Genomic DNA, 15,501 nt, shown 5'->3' with positions numbered 1-15,501 from the left:
GTGAGGCTGAGTCACTGGTTACAAGAGGCAAAGTATAGGAGCCTCCACAATCGACACTCTTAAACCTTTGTTAAGACTAGATGCTACACACACGCCTACAGGCTACCTCAAATGTCACTGTGACCCTCTGGAAATTCTACTGAGGTGTGCAAAGTCAAATAGAGATAGATACCTACCTCAAATCATTAAAATCCAGCAAACATAGGGACTAATTAGATCGAGTGCATTTTGGGTAATTCAATTTTAGTTATTAAATAAGTTTAAATTATAGTATAATGATAATAATAATGACAAACATAAGATTTTTTTTATAATGATAGTGCAAAATTGTGCAATAATTTTCCTTTGGGTTTTCCATCGTTGCCTCTGTGATGTTTTATGTTCGTGCGAATAACTTGTACATTGGTGGATTCTTCCCATTGGTTTCGGCTCTATACTACTAAATAGTAAATACATATGTGCACAGATCTATTTCTGAATGTACACGTAAGGCGCTGCCTAACATAGAATATAAAGATTTGACACCCTTTTCCTGCTATCTCAGCTTTCTTAACAATGCATTCACCAATGGAAATCTCTACTCCATCATGCATCACCACGAATTTTACATTAGTTGCTGTGACCATGGACCCTGAAGCAACTTTGTCAACAAGGTGCTAATTCTTAAGATTAATTCAGTGTAAATTAATGTATATATTCGAATCTCCTCGATGGCCTTTTTAAGTTTCTTATATATATTCATGAGCAATTTCTTCGTTCTTTTCTCATCCGATATGGGAACAAAGGTATTTTTTTAGGCTTTTCTTGATCTTTACTTATTTAATACCATACCAATCACCAAACAATTTCCCTGTCTTTTTAGTAATGGGTTTTCGAAGTCAAAGGAATTTCTTAGACGGCATAGTTCCAACCTTAATGATTATCAATCATTTTCTGTTTTTTTTTGGGTTTCTGTGTCATCACTTAGAAAACAAGAAAGACAGCGCTCCTTTATCGCCACGTTGGCCTTATACTGTTTTTAAATGTACGCGCTTTCTTCACCGTGCGTTTTAGAGTATGAACGTTTCTAACTACAGCCTGGGAATCTCTATAGATGCATGCACAACTCCACGATAAATCACCGAACAAAATTCAACGAAACTCAGAATATTGAAGTAAGATGGACATAATTTACCAGCCTCGCATCAACAGGGAGATTGAATCACTCAGAGAAAGAATCCATCCACCCAGGTACTAATTAAACAATCTCCTTAATTGTGTGAATATAGCACATCATCTTTATACTAAAAAAAATTGTAACACTTGCTGTGTGATTTTTAGTTCATCCGGTTCATATGATATAAATTATAAGATTAATGAATTCATCATATTCAACTTCACATGTTTCTTGTTCTATGAGATCAGGGTCTGTATAGACAACGATTCCTACAGAGATTGCACAGTGGTGAAGGTTAGATTTAATTGTCTAGATACCTACACATTCCAAATTCTATATGTCAAATCACATATCAGTTTTATTCATTATAGTTGAACTTGATTTTGCGGACCATTAATCGCGCACGGCTTTCGCCCACAGATTTTAAACCAGCCCTAGTGGTTGTCTATGCATGATAATGATAAATCACTAATTAGCATTAGGATTAGGAAAAAAAAATATTACACGTTAAATAGATACATGTCCAATATGTAGATAACTCAACCTAAGCTTACATGTTATATATTTGAAAGCATCAAAGCACGATAGTATTAGTAAGAGCTAAACTATTTGAGTTGCCATTCTGAAAACCAAAAGCAAATAACCCTACTTGTGCTTGCTCTTTTCGCCATTACAAGCAGTAAATTTTGCTTGTGTTATAAGTTAATAACTCTCGCTCCCAGCTAATTATTGAGCACAGCATAGCTTTATTCTTCTACAAACAGAAAACCAATTTGGACTGATAGTCGGCAAAAATGTGTTAATCCGGTATCAAAAAGATTCATTTGTTTAGCTATCAGACGGTGACAAACTGGCAATAATTGAAGCAAACCAAGAAAGTAATAATTATTTTTTCTAAACCAAATAGAATTGTAAAAAGTGAAGAGGAAGAAATTAACCAATTACCAAATAAAACTTTATTTATATTTATATTTCTAACATATTAATTTCAATAAGATGTTCAATGCTTACAAACAGATTGATAGCGCGAATAGGCATGGGATATTGTTGGAGATGGTCCAGGCTTTGACAGATCTTGACCTCGTCATTTCCAAATCATACATTTCTTCTGATGGTGGATGGTTAATGGATGGTCAGTATGTTTCCCTTAAGAAACAAACAGGACTTTAATTTGTTATTTACATGCCACAATCCTACACCACCTTTAATATATATTTTTTCTGTCTAAATTGAATAGAGAGACGATTACAAAATACGTTTTTTGTAATTCTATTATTTGAAAGAAAGTATAAAAAAAGGTGTAATATTCCAAAAAAAATATTGTATAATTACAGGTTCATTTGTTTCATAAACATTCATCATAAGTCAACTTGGTAACATTAAAATCCTAGCCTTTCACTTTTGATAATTAATAGATCATTTAATCTACTACACAATAGAGTTAATTAATAGTGTAATTATTGTAAATATTTAGTATAAATTAATTTAAATAAGAATTGAATTTACTTTTTATTTATTTATTAAAGGAGTCTCGATAATAATTTTTCTACTACAATTTTTATTATAAATTAAGTTAAATAAGAAGCGGAAACACAAATTTTCCTAATTCCAAAAAACATTTATAGACATAATGTAAAAAAAAAGTGTGCTAACATTTAAAAACAAGCATCGAAAGAGTTGGACGTCCCTCTAATTGATCTCCACCACCTGCTTTTCGCAGATGCAGATTGAAGTGTCTTATTTACGATCGTAGTCTTCTTTCCTTTTTCTTAATTCATCTTAGTTTACAAAAGAAAAAAAAAAGTGTGTTAATTAACATTTTACTTTTTAGTTATGTGAAAGGTTAATTTGACTCGTGTCTCGTGTTGAAAATTAATACTACGCGAGCACAATAAACGAAAAAAATTAATAAATTAAAATGGATTAATTATTTCTTAACAATAAAAAGGTTAATTGATTTTATAATTTTGTCCATAATGTAAGCATCCTTCATGACTGCACGTTGCAGTGTTCCACGTGACGGACCAGGTTGGAAAGAAGCTTACTGACAAAAGCCTCGTCCATTACGTTCACCAGGTTAACTTTTTCTCATCTCCTTCCTCTTAGAAGCCCTTCAAAATCTATAAAAGTAAGAGGTTTTATAGGCACTGTGCGAGGCTAGAAGCAGCCAAGAAATTTCAAGCGACACAATAGAGCTACAGAACGCGTCAGAGTCCGTTATGAACTTGGCCATAGAGTTGACCACCGCCGACAAGCCGGGCCTGTTCTCGGAGATATCAGCAGTTCTACTGCGCTTGGGCTTCAACGTCACCTACGCAACGGCCTGGACCCACAACGAAAGGGTGGTATGCATTATCCATCTCGAGGACGCAGCCAAACTCGGGCCCATAGACTCGGAACGTTTGGCCCACGTCCGGGAGCAGCTCCAGAACGTGGTGGAGGCCCGCGACGGGGAAGAGGAGGGGAAGAGAGTGAGGCTGAGGTTGAGGAGCTTCGGCGCCGGGCGCAACCATACCGATCGGCGGCTCCACCAGATGATGTACGCCGACGGGGACTACGAGAGTTGCGGTGCATGCCACGGCGAGAAGAAGAACGTGTCGGTGGGTAGATACGAAGAGAAAGGGTATTGGGTGGTGAACGTGAGAAGCAGGGACCGCCCTAAGCTTTTCTTCGATACCGTGTGCGTCCTCACAGACATGAAGTATGAGGTCTTTCATGCTGCCGTTGCCTCCAACACCTCCATGGCTGATCAGGTACTTACAAATATTTACACTTTTTTTATCCACGAGTATGTTCCATGCATTTCGATACTTAACCATATATTACATGTATGTAGTCATGTACTAAAGGTATATTTAAATCAAAATAATAAATAGTTATGTTAGTGACATATTATATAGTCTAATAATAACATATTATTAGACAACAAAATATAATTGAGAAAAGCATAAATGATTAACATTTTTTTATATAGTATATGACTTTTTTTAGCACGTAGGAGGGGAGATTATATGCTATGCATATTTATTATTCATATATACTGCACTAATAGAATAGACTATGTAGAATTTTCCTGTCTTGGAGATGATATTAATGTTAATTACGCAGGAGTACTTCGTAAGACCCAAGGGTGGTTCAAATCTGGACAATGAAAGCGAGAAGCAGAAGCTCATTCAATGTTTAATCGCTGCCATAGAGCGCAGAGTCTCTCATGTATGTTCCATTAGCCCCACATTATTTATTTATCTTGCTATATAATTGTTCTTGAATCTTGATCACTAGAATATTTTTTGACAAAACAAAACGGTAGCAAAAGTAGTGAAGTAGAATATTCTTGTATTTGATCTGCAGGGACTGAAAGTAGACATTCGCACTGAAAACAGAAGGGGGCTACTATCAAGGGTAACACGTGTGATTCGTGAGAATGGACTATCAATAACAAAGGTTCAGATAGGAGTAGAGGGTGAAACAGCAGTAGGATCATTCTATGTTGCAGATTCTTCGGGTCAGGATGTGAACCCAAATATAGCAGAGCTGGTTAGAAGAGAAACCGGTGGGTCCGTTGTTGCAAATTACAATTCGCCCTACACGGTCCCTAGACCTTTATCTTCTGGAAAAACCATGCATGAAACCAAAAGCACTACACAGGTTACACCAAGATTTTCTCTCGGAAGCATGCTATGGTCTCAGCTTGAGTGCCTCTCCAATAATTTCCGACCCATCAGATCTTGAGAACCTTTAATCCCTAGTTATTCCTCTGGAAATGCTTTAATCGTAAACCATTATGGTCTTTCTTTTTATATATTTTTTCTATAAATATTTTTAGAAAGAGCAAAAAAGAAATGAAATAAATCCCTTTCAAGTTAATATATAAATTAAATAATATATTTTAGAATAATTATAATAAAATTTCTACATGTATCTTAATAAATTATATATATATATATATATATATATATATATATTATTTATATTATAAATTGGACCTAGAATAAATTTTAGAGAGGAAAAAAGAGAAAAAATACAATATATAATGATGAGATATAAATACAAAATATAATATATAAATCGTTATATAAGTATATTCACTTGGATTTATTTGATGGTCATTCTACATATTTTTCTCCCTTGAAAATCACACATCACTTATTTTATTTTATTTTATTTTATAGGAAAATAACAAATTTATTAAACTAGCAAGTGCATAATACAACAGGTGCAAAAACATTGTCAAACAGAGAAATACAAGGTTAACACAATGTCACAATGGATTTACTTTTCGAGCAGGGTTTCAACCCCTCAACATAAGAATGAAGCACACCTGGTATTTCATCAATGAGCAAAGAAATGAAAGAATGGATAAAACTGCTAATGAATCTAAGTTGTGCGAACATGAACAAATAAATTTTTAGTTAGTCAGCCTAATAAATACAAACAACCAGCCAGAACCATCTCCTCTTATACTAAATCCAAGATCAAGTGTGTTGTGCTCCATGGAAAGAATTATCTAGTCATGCTTTGTAGCACCAATATGCAGATGCAATAATTGGATAGTCTAACTTTGCTCTAAACCAATTCAAGAGAGAAATTTAATGGCGTCCATCAATTGTAGAAAGTCAAAGGAAGCTTGTTGAAATAAATGTTATTTCTTTATTGCCATATTGACTGCATGACCACATGCCGCAACAACATCCAATTCCTTCTATTTCATTTTCTCTTAACTAACCCTCTATGTCGCAATTAATGCACAACTCCCATGGAAGGTAAAACAACTTGAAAACCAGTCCAAGCGTAGAAAACAACCCAAACATTTGAGGACAAAGAACAAAAGAAAAATAAGTGATATATATCTTCACTCACCATGTTACGTAAACCACACTTAGTTACTCCACTACAAGAAAAATGCTGATTTCCGACGGAAATTTCCGATGGAAATAAGTAAATTTCTGACGGATTTTGCTTTTTCCGACGGATTTCAATTCGTCGGAAAAAGTGGTGTCGGAAAAAAAAAAATCCGTCGGAAATTGCTGTCAAAATTTCCAACGGAAAAATCTGTCGGAAATTATAATTTTTTTTTTAATTTTAATAAATTTATTAATGTAACAACTCTCATATTTGGCCTCTCAAGGGTTCTACTTCCCAGAAGGTCACCCATCCCAGTACTACTCCTGGTCAAGCACGCTTAACTGTGAAGTTCTGATGAGTAAGCTACCGAAATGTCTATGTATGTTGTCAGTATAACTTGTACAAATTAATTCATTTAAGTCATCCTCAAATATACAATCTCATATTTGTACTATAATAATAATATATAATAATTTTATATTACGAATAATAATAATAATAATAATAATAATAATAATAATAATATATTTAATTATTCTTTATTTATATGTACTTACTTTTATAATTAACATCTACTTATTTTTATTTAAAATTATAATTTAAATTATTTAATTTTATAATTTATAATGATAATATAATTTATAAAATTATAAATATTTATTTATTACATACTTATAAATTAAATTTTAATATTTTAAATAAATTATTAATTAATTTAATATATTTATTTACCTTAAATCAAACATATAAAATTTAAAAAATGTATTTATCCTTATTTTTTTTTCTAATTATCAACTATTAATAAAATACTAACTTAAAATCTTATCTAATTATATATAATATTTTTATATCAAATTTAAAACCAGATATTAGTTATACAAAAATATTAAGATCATATAGTAAATTGTCAATAAGATTTTAGTTAAATAATTTAAAATAATTAATATTTCAATTATATTGTTAATTAGAAAATAATTTATTCCAAAACTAATTAATTTTTTATATTAATTATTAGTAAAATTTAATAACTTTTAATTTAACAATTAATTGGATCGATGAAATTCAACACACCATGAGTTATTGAGCGGAATAACTTTACCAAGAGTTATTTTGTAAGTTATCTTAAATCAAACATATAAAATTCAAATAATGTATTTATCCATGTTTTATTTTTTAATTATCAACCATTAATAAAATACTAACTTAAAATCTTATCTAATTATATCATAATATTTTCATATCAAATTTAAAATCAGTTCTTACATTTTCGACATTCTATCAATAATATAACTTTTCTTACAAAAATTTTCTCATCAAAAATATAAATTTTTCGACAGATTTAATTTTGTTTTATAAAAAATCATCTTCGATTAATATAACATTTTGTATATATGATTTAAGAGTAAAAGATTTTCAATTTAACAGTTGAATTTACAAAATTCACATTTAATATAAAGTTATTGAGCGGTGTAACACTTAGTAAAATTTATACCATTGTAATTATAGCTGCCCTCATGTATATATATATATATATGTGTGTGTGTGTGTGTGTGTGTGTCTATATATATATATATATGATTTAAGAGTAAAAAATTTTCAATTTAACGGTTGAATTTACAAAATTCACATTTAATATAAAGTTATTGAGCGGTGTAGCACTTAGTAAAATTTATACCATTGTAATTATAACCCCCCTCATATATATATATATATATATATATATATATATATATATATACATATATATATATATTAAATGCGACTTTTACAATGTATTACACCGCTCAATAACTTTATATTAAATGTGAATTTGGTAAATCCAACTGTTAGATTGAAAGTTCATATCTCTTATAGATTATATATACAAAACTTTATATTAATCCAAGATGATTTGATACTTCATTTTTATAAAACAAAATTGATGTAATATATTCATTTCAAAATACACTAAAATATGAACACTTGGATTATCTTCCAGTTGTTGTTCAATTTTAACAAAATTTGATATACACGTATAAAGTGATATGAACTTTCAATTTAACAGTTGGATTTACAAAATTCACATTTAATATAAAGTTATAGAGCGGCATAATACTTAGTAAAAGTTACACCGGTATAATTATAACCTCTTATATTATATATATATATATATATATATATATATATATATATATATGTACACACATACATATATATACAGCGACAGCTGCACGTTTGGAATAGTGAGGCACTTGCCCTCACTACTATTTGACATATACATAATTTTTTATCTAAAAAAATAATATATTTTAAAAAATAAAAATTATATTCTAATAAAATAAATATATAGATTCAGAAAAAATGTTTATTTATTTGATATCTGTCAAATTTTTGAAAGAAATTAATTTTCATGTGATAAAAAAAATTCTTAATAATGAATTAATTTTTAAAAAAAGTTTAATTATAATATATATATGTATATATATATATATATATATATATATGTCTTAATATTCAGATATATAATGTAATATATTAAAACAAATAATTTTTTGATAAAATAAAATTTGTAGCATGCATGTTTTTCTTTTGTGTTTTTTATTTATTGTATACGTTGATTGAAAAAATCAAAATAGTAAAATTGTATACATTGATTAAAAAAATCAAAATAAGAAAAATCATAAGATTTATATTCCATTTAGAATTGTTATTATAAGATATATTTTAAAATAAATTATCATCTAAAAATATATATTAGATATTAAAAACATATTTATATCATAAATAAATTAAACTTTATTTTTATAAATTTAACATATAGATTTTTATATTTTTAATAGTGTTAAATTATTATAAAATAAGTCTATATGATTGTAGTTCTACCCAAATATTTAAAAATTATCTATGATAGATAAATAAGTCACACTTAAAATATATATTTTTAAAGAAAGTTAGGTTCAAACCAAGTAAATTATAATAAAATATAGTATAACCTAATTTATTTTCATCTTTAATACTAATCGTAGATATAAAAAACTTGTAATAAATAATTATAATATATATTTATACCTTTAAAAGATATATAAAATTTTTAATACTACAAATATATATAAGAAATTAAAAATAATAAATTAAAAATAAGAAATTAAAAAAAGAAATTAAATATATAAATTAAAAATAAGATTTCTGACGGAAAATTCCGTCAAAAATTTCCGACAGAATAATTCCGTCGAAAATTTTCTGGCAGAAATTTTCGACGAATTTATTTTTCCGTCGGAAATTTCCGACGGAATTTTCCGTCGGAAATTTTTCTTGTAGTGCTCGCACATTAAGGAGAATGTTTCCTCCTATGTACAATCACTCTTGTTGGTAGTCTATCCAACAATAAAATCCATGAGAAAACTAACACCTTCGTTGGAGTTACACCTGTCCAAAATTTAGGAAAAATCTCCACTAAGGAATTAAGAAATGTATTAGACAATAATATATTTTATAACTACGCTTATGTTATAATCTTACTATAAAGTTCCAAATCCATTTATCACCACCATCACTCCTTAATGAAATAAAAGAGATTAAGTTATGTAGGTCAACAAATATTTGCTCTTCCAAGACAAAAAGCTTTTTTCGCCACTTCTATATCCAATATATAGTAGACTAAATTTGACCATGCTCCTAATCCAAGTGTCATGCCAAAATAGCTTCCTTTGCCACTTCTATATATATTCAACAGTAGACTCAATTTGACCACGCTCCTAATCCAAGTGTCATGCCAAAATTTTACCTCAGTCCCCGATACTGCCTTTCTAGCCAACAATATTGAATATAGAACCATCCATTAGATTCTCCTAGAACCTTCCAACCCATTAATATCCCTCCACCATCATGATGTCCTCTACAACGAATTTGTATTTAGACAATTCTAAATTCTTTTATGCCAAGTCCACCGCAACTTGTATCTTGGAAAATTCTTTCCAAACTCACCCAAGTCACCTTATGTGAGTCATCACATTCACTTCAGCAAAAAGATCTTAGTATTCATGTGAGTATGTTTAACACACTTTCTTTGGAACTTCTGAAAAATAGAAGAAATAAACGGAATTGATGGGAACCACCCTCCCTCCAAGAGACAAAACTTTACCCTTTCATTCTCTTATCAAATCTTCTATCATAAGAAATCTGTTGAGCATATAAGTATAGAACAATAATCTAGACTACACAATCATCTAAACTATCAATCATGAAGTCAAACACCATACACTTTATCATAATAGTAATCATGCAATAAATGCAACTCATGATAGATATCAATACATATCAATCATCTAATGCGTCGTCACGCATTTACCTAGGAAATTTCCCTTACAGTAAAGCAGTTTATATTTAAACTAAGTGAGTTTGTTTCCAACTAATGGCACATCAATAAAATTCATGTCACACATCACTTAGTGTGGGATGATAGATCAATTATAAATATAGATAATACCATTACTGGTATATGTAATGATATAATTATATCATTATACGATGATTTTTTTTCTTTCAGAGAGATGCTTTCCATATCCTTTCTACAAGTACCTGAATTATTGATCTAACTAAATGATATATGAGATGTATATAATCAACAGTTATATCTAAAGTTAAATTAATCTAAATTAATCATTTTAGTCTCTTTTTTATTGAAAGTATTTAATTTGTTTTTATTTTAAAAATATTTAATTTCATCTTTTGATTTAAATACAATATTAAATTTGCACAATTCAATAGTAATGACATTACTGTGGTTAGACATAAGTCAATTTTCACATTATGACAATCGACCTTTCTTATCCTTTAAATTGTCGTTGGTATTAATTTGAATGAAATAATAACATTAAATACTTTTTTCAAAATCAAAACATTAAATTAAACATTTTAAAAATAGAGAAATCAAATTAAATAATTAATTTAAATAAAAATATGGAAAAATAATTTAATCTATGATTGAATAAGGAAATGTGATATACCATTGTATTCAATTCTAAATAATATTGTTGTCATATATATAATTATGTTAGTTAACAAGTGGTTATATATTAGACCGTTGGTGAGCGTTTAACTAATTACTTGAATTTATATATATATATATATATATATATATATATATATATATATATATATATATATATGATTTTGCATATGTGATAAATATAGTAGAAAATAATTTTATATTCAACATCATATTTCTATCTTGTTTTCCCTCCCATAATTTGATTTATTAGAATTGAATGTTGTTGAAAATCACTTTCAAAACTATGAATCAAAGGGATACCTAATAAAATTTATATCTAAAAATAGTAAATTTATAATAATGTAATATGCAAGTAACTTGGTCAAACTTTAATAAGAATTGGAAGATTAATGAGGGAACTTGGCTTCTTCACCTAAGAAATTAAGGTTAAGGTTTAGGAAATATTATGCATTGATGGTAATGATTAGACTTTTAACATATATAAGTGATTGCTGCGGTACATGAAAGGCTGATTCAGTGAAGTTAATCTCGACGGATTTATCCAATTAAATTCAATCATTTTTTTTCATATCCTATATGTGTTTGATAAAATTATACAAAAATCATTTAATTTTATTTTCTTTTTAATTGTGTTTCAATCTAGATTCTTGTTTTAAATTTCCGAAAAAAACTTTAGACTAAATATGATTATAAATTATTGAAAAACAAATTTAGGATTCAAAATTTTAAAAATAAATAAATAAAAGAAGGGGATAGTATACAGCAAATTGGTCAACCACAACTCGGTTGGAAATTAATTACCTAGGATAGTATAGAGCCTCAAACCTGAAAAACTAAGAGACTTAAAATTATTTCTTTTAACTTAAGTCGGTCGACGACTTAGAGGGTACAATAGTTTAAAAAAAAAATAGTCCCTCGTAAAATTAAGGTCTAGAGAAAGAGCACCTTCCCGGGTTCAAAACTGGTCAAGCTAGCTCCGGGGCTCATAGGAGGAAAGAAACAGAAATGAGTAAAAGAAGATGGTGAAGGCAAATTCATTCCTAGAAATGAGAACTCGTTCCAAATTGGAAGTTGTGGTACCATTCAGTGTACTGTGTGTCTCCGCTTGCTTGATTTTGGTTTGGGAGGGAATTAGGAACGTCTGTGATATTGATTTGAAGAAGCTGCTGACGTAGCTGTGGCTTGTGCTCGGGTGCACCAGTGAGTTGCTGAACAAGGTCTCGGAAGTTTATAGCATCCACTTTGTATACTTTTACAGGTGTTGGTGCCATTGGTGCCACTGGTGCCTTCTTATTCCACGACTTTGCTGCTGATTTTCTCACGGAATTATGAGACTGAAGAGGGTACACATGTTTTGATTCCTCACGTTGTTGGGTTAAGTATGAAGGGTTGGATGAGGAATAAGCCTCCATGTACAATTGCTTTTGCTTTTCTGCTTTCTAGTTATGATATGAGTAATGAGCAAGGGAGGACGTTACTGGTGTGTTGTATTTATAGATTTTATGACTATATATGAGGGATGAATTGTGGACAACGATTAAAGCATGATGTATTGAATTCCAATATAAGAAATTCAAACATGGATTTTGTCGTTACCGTCGGCGCATAAAAAAACGTAAGTAGTGACATGTGCGGACCAATCCTGTTTGGTCAAATTAATAATGAGTTGGACTTGGATGGGTTAGCGAATTAATTATAGTATTTATAAGTTAAGAAAGAAAAAAACCCTCCAAATTTCTCTTTCTTAGAAGTGTCACAACATATTTATATGCGCTTAAGTCATGCTCTACTCTACGAAGGCAGAAAGAGTTAGAGAGAGTTGAGTCATGACTTTCAAAAATGGAACCAAGAATAGCCGCCTCTGTGTGATATGTCCTAATCATTTAGGGGAGTTACAAGTTACACACTACAAGCTGCGTACCATGCCCGGCCAAGATCGACGTCTAATGTTGTTTTTTAGAGAAAAAATGACAATGATTTAAATACATATCATCACGCCATTATTAAAAAATAAAATATTTAAAAACTAAATTTATAAAAATAAAAATCAACAAGGTTATTTTGGGGACAGTGAATTTACTCATGAAATGTAGCTAGGTGAAAGAGATCATGATCGTGAATATTGCAGAAAGGGAAGAGATGATATGTGAAAAAGATCGTCTTGAATTTAACGGTTCAATTAGGAATGGGTTTAAAGAGTGGTCATGTCTACTAAAATTGTTTACCTCAGATGATTAAAAATATAAATCAAACTTGATTATTGTATATTAAAAAATGTGGAACTAGTTTTATTAAAATTATAAAGTTTAACTAATAAATATCTGAACATACATAGAATATGAATATAAAGTGTTACAATCATACTAATATAAATTATATACATGTATATATATACCACAAGCTCGAGATAAATTACATAATTCAGTGTTGATCAAGTACACTTATATATAAGTTAAAGGTAGTACCATTGTCATCACCAACTCTTGATGAGAAGTATCACAGAACACATCAAAGAATTTATTAGTGTCACGTAACAACAAAATGGAAGAAATAATTGACCTCCTCTTCAATTTTTGAAAATCTTGCTCGCAAGTATCCGTCCAAACAAAAGGTTGACCCTTTCAAGTCAACTAGGTTTAAGGCATCACTATCTTAGATAATCATTTAAATAAATAGTATAGTAGTTTGCCAAACCCACAAAACTCTTGATCCCAATCACATTCCTTGGCTGCTCCCACTACAAGATGTCCTCAACCTTGTTTGGATCCATTGCAATCCCCTTAATTGAGATCACATGGTCCAGAAACTTCACCTTAGATAACCAAAACTTTCACTTGGAAAGCTTCTCATACAATTGTTTCTCTCTCAACACCTCCAACACCACTCTCAAAAGCTCACAGTGCTCCTCCAAAGATCTTGAATAGATTAAGAGGTCATCAATAAACACCACCACAAACCTATCTAAGAAAGGTTGAAAGATCTTGTTCATGTAATCCATGAACATCGTAGGAACATTGGTAACACCAAAGGGCATTACAACATACTCATAGTGACCATACATATTCCTAAAAGTATAGTATTTGATATGTCACTCTCCTTCACCCTTATCCGGTGATACCTGGATCTCAAATCTATCTTTGAAAACACCACAATTCCTCTAAACTAATCCATCAAGTCATCTATTTGAGGCAATGGATATTTATTTTTGATAATCAACTTATTCAGTTGTCGATAATCCACACACAAACGACCACCACCATTCTTTTTCTTTACTAGTAGCACCGGAGCACCCCAAGGAAACACACATGATCTCACCAACTGTTTCTCAAACAATTCTTCCACCTACTTCTTTAGCTCCACCAGCTCAGTTGAGACCATCCTATAAGGAGCTAATGATATTGGTCTTGTATCTGGCACCAGATCAATACTAAATTTCGTGTCTCTTATAGGAGGTAACCTTGGCACTTCATCTAAAAACACCTCTAGAAACTCCTTCAGCAGATCACCTTCTTGGCCTCCACACTCATAACAACAAATAACATTAATCACTCAGCTCCACCCCCTAACAATTCTTCAGCTCGACTAGATGAAACCAACACATCATCCTCCACCTAAGGAAACACCAACTCCCTTTAAGCACAATCTATAAGGATATGATTGGTAGACAACCAATTCATCCCCCAAGATTATGTCGATATCCACCATAGGCAAATATATCAAGTTTATCCTAAACTTCTAACCAAACACCTCTATAAGGAACCTCACAAACATCCCCAACGTCACCACTAAAATAGTAGCCAAAGTAGAAACACACAGATCAACATGCAAAGTAGATATTGTCAACCCCAACCTCTCTACACAATCAAAAAATATGAAAGAATGAGTAGCTCTTAAATCAAACAGAAAAATCACATTCTTACTAATAACTTTGCCCTTTTCCTGCACCAAATCTGATGAAGTGGAAGCCAACACATTGATCAAATAAAAAACCCTCCCTATAGTTGTAGGCCTAGCTAGCCTCGAGACATTTCTCACCTAAGCAAGCCTCACTTGACAATCTCTAGAGATGTAGCCTAGCTTGCACACTTGTAGCATACATTGTCTAAGTGAGAAACTCAACAATGGACATGGGTACAACAACCCTCTTTAGCTCATGCCTCAACCCTTCTACAAACTTCCTACATCATTAAGCCTCATATATGGTTTGAGAATAGAAACAAGCCAAATGCTCAAAACTTTATCACATACTCAAAAATCGACATGTTTCCCTAGTACAACTACATGAGCTCCACCAAATTAGCATATCTAATTCCATCCGAGAAGTAATTCTCCAAAAAGATTCTCTTGAAGCACTTCTAGTCAACTACCACACCTTTACTCTTAAGCATTTGTCTGGTGCCTCTCCACCATTACTCAACCTCTCCTACTAGTATGTACACTGCATAAGTCAACTTTCGCTCATTAGTGCACCCAAGAATCCAAAAGATCTTCTCCATCTCACTCAGCTAAT

At 30.7% G+C, this 15,501-nt stretch overlaps 1 protein-coding gene and 1 pseudogene across 1 annotated transcript; one reads left to right on the top strand and one right to left on the bottom strand.

The window, feature by feature from the left end:
• The first annotated feature begins 447 nt into the window (after positions 1-447).
• Positions 448-5,002, top strand: LOC109810512 (ACT domain-containing protein ACR1). Its single transcript, XM_020373998.3, has 7 exons — positions 448-1,230; positions 1,405-1,450; positions 2,174-2,288; positions 3,165-3,232; positions 3,301-3,909; positions 4,265-4,369; positions 4,508-5,002. The coding sequence occupies exons 1-7, from the start codon at positions 1,160-1,162 to the stop codon at positions 4,886-4,888; spliced, it is 1,395 nt and encodes a 464-aa protein (XP_020229587.1). The 5' UTR covers positions 448-1,159; the 3' UTR covers positions 4,889-5,002.
• Positions 5,003-11,700: 6,698 nt separating this feature from the next.
• Positions 11,701-12,498, bottom strand: LOC109810564 (uncharacterized; annotated as a pseudogene).
• Between the last annotated feature and the right edge of the window lie 3,003 nt (positions 12,499-15,501).

Source organism: Cajanus cajan, chromosome 5 (genome assembly GCF_000230855.2).
Source record: "Cajanus cajan strain Asha chromosome 5, NIPB_CcT2T_4, whole genome shotgun sequence".
Lineage (NCBI taxonomy): Eukaryota > Viridiplantae > Streptophyta > Magnoliopsida > Fabales > Fabaceae > Cajanus > Cajanus cajan.
The sequence above is the reverse complement of the archived record's forward strand: the minus strand, read 5'-3'. Positions and strand labels throughout refer to the sequence as shown.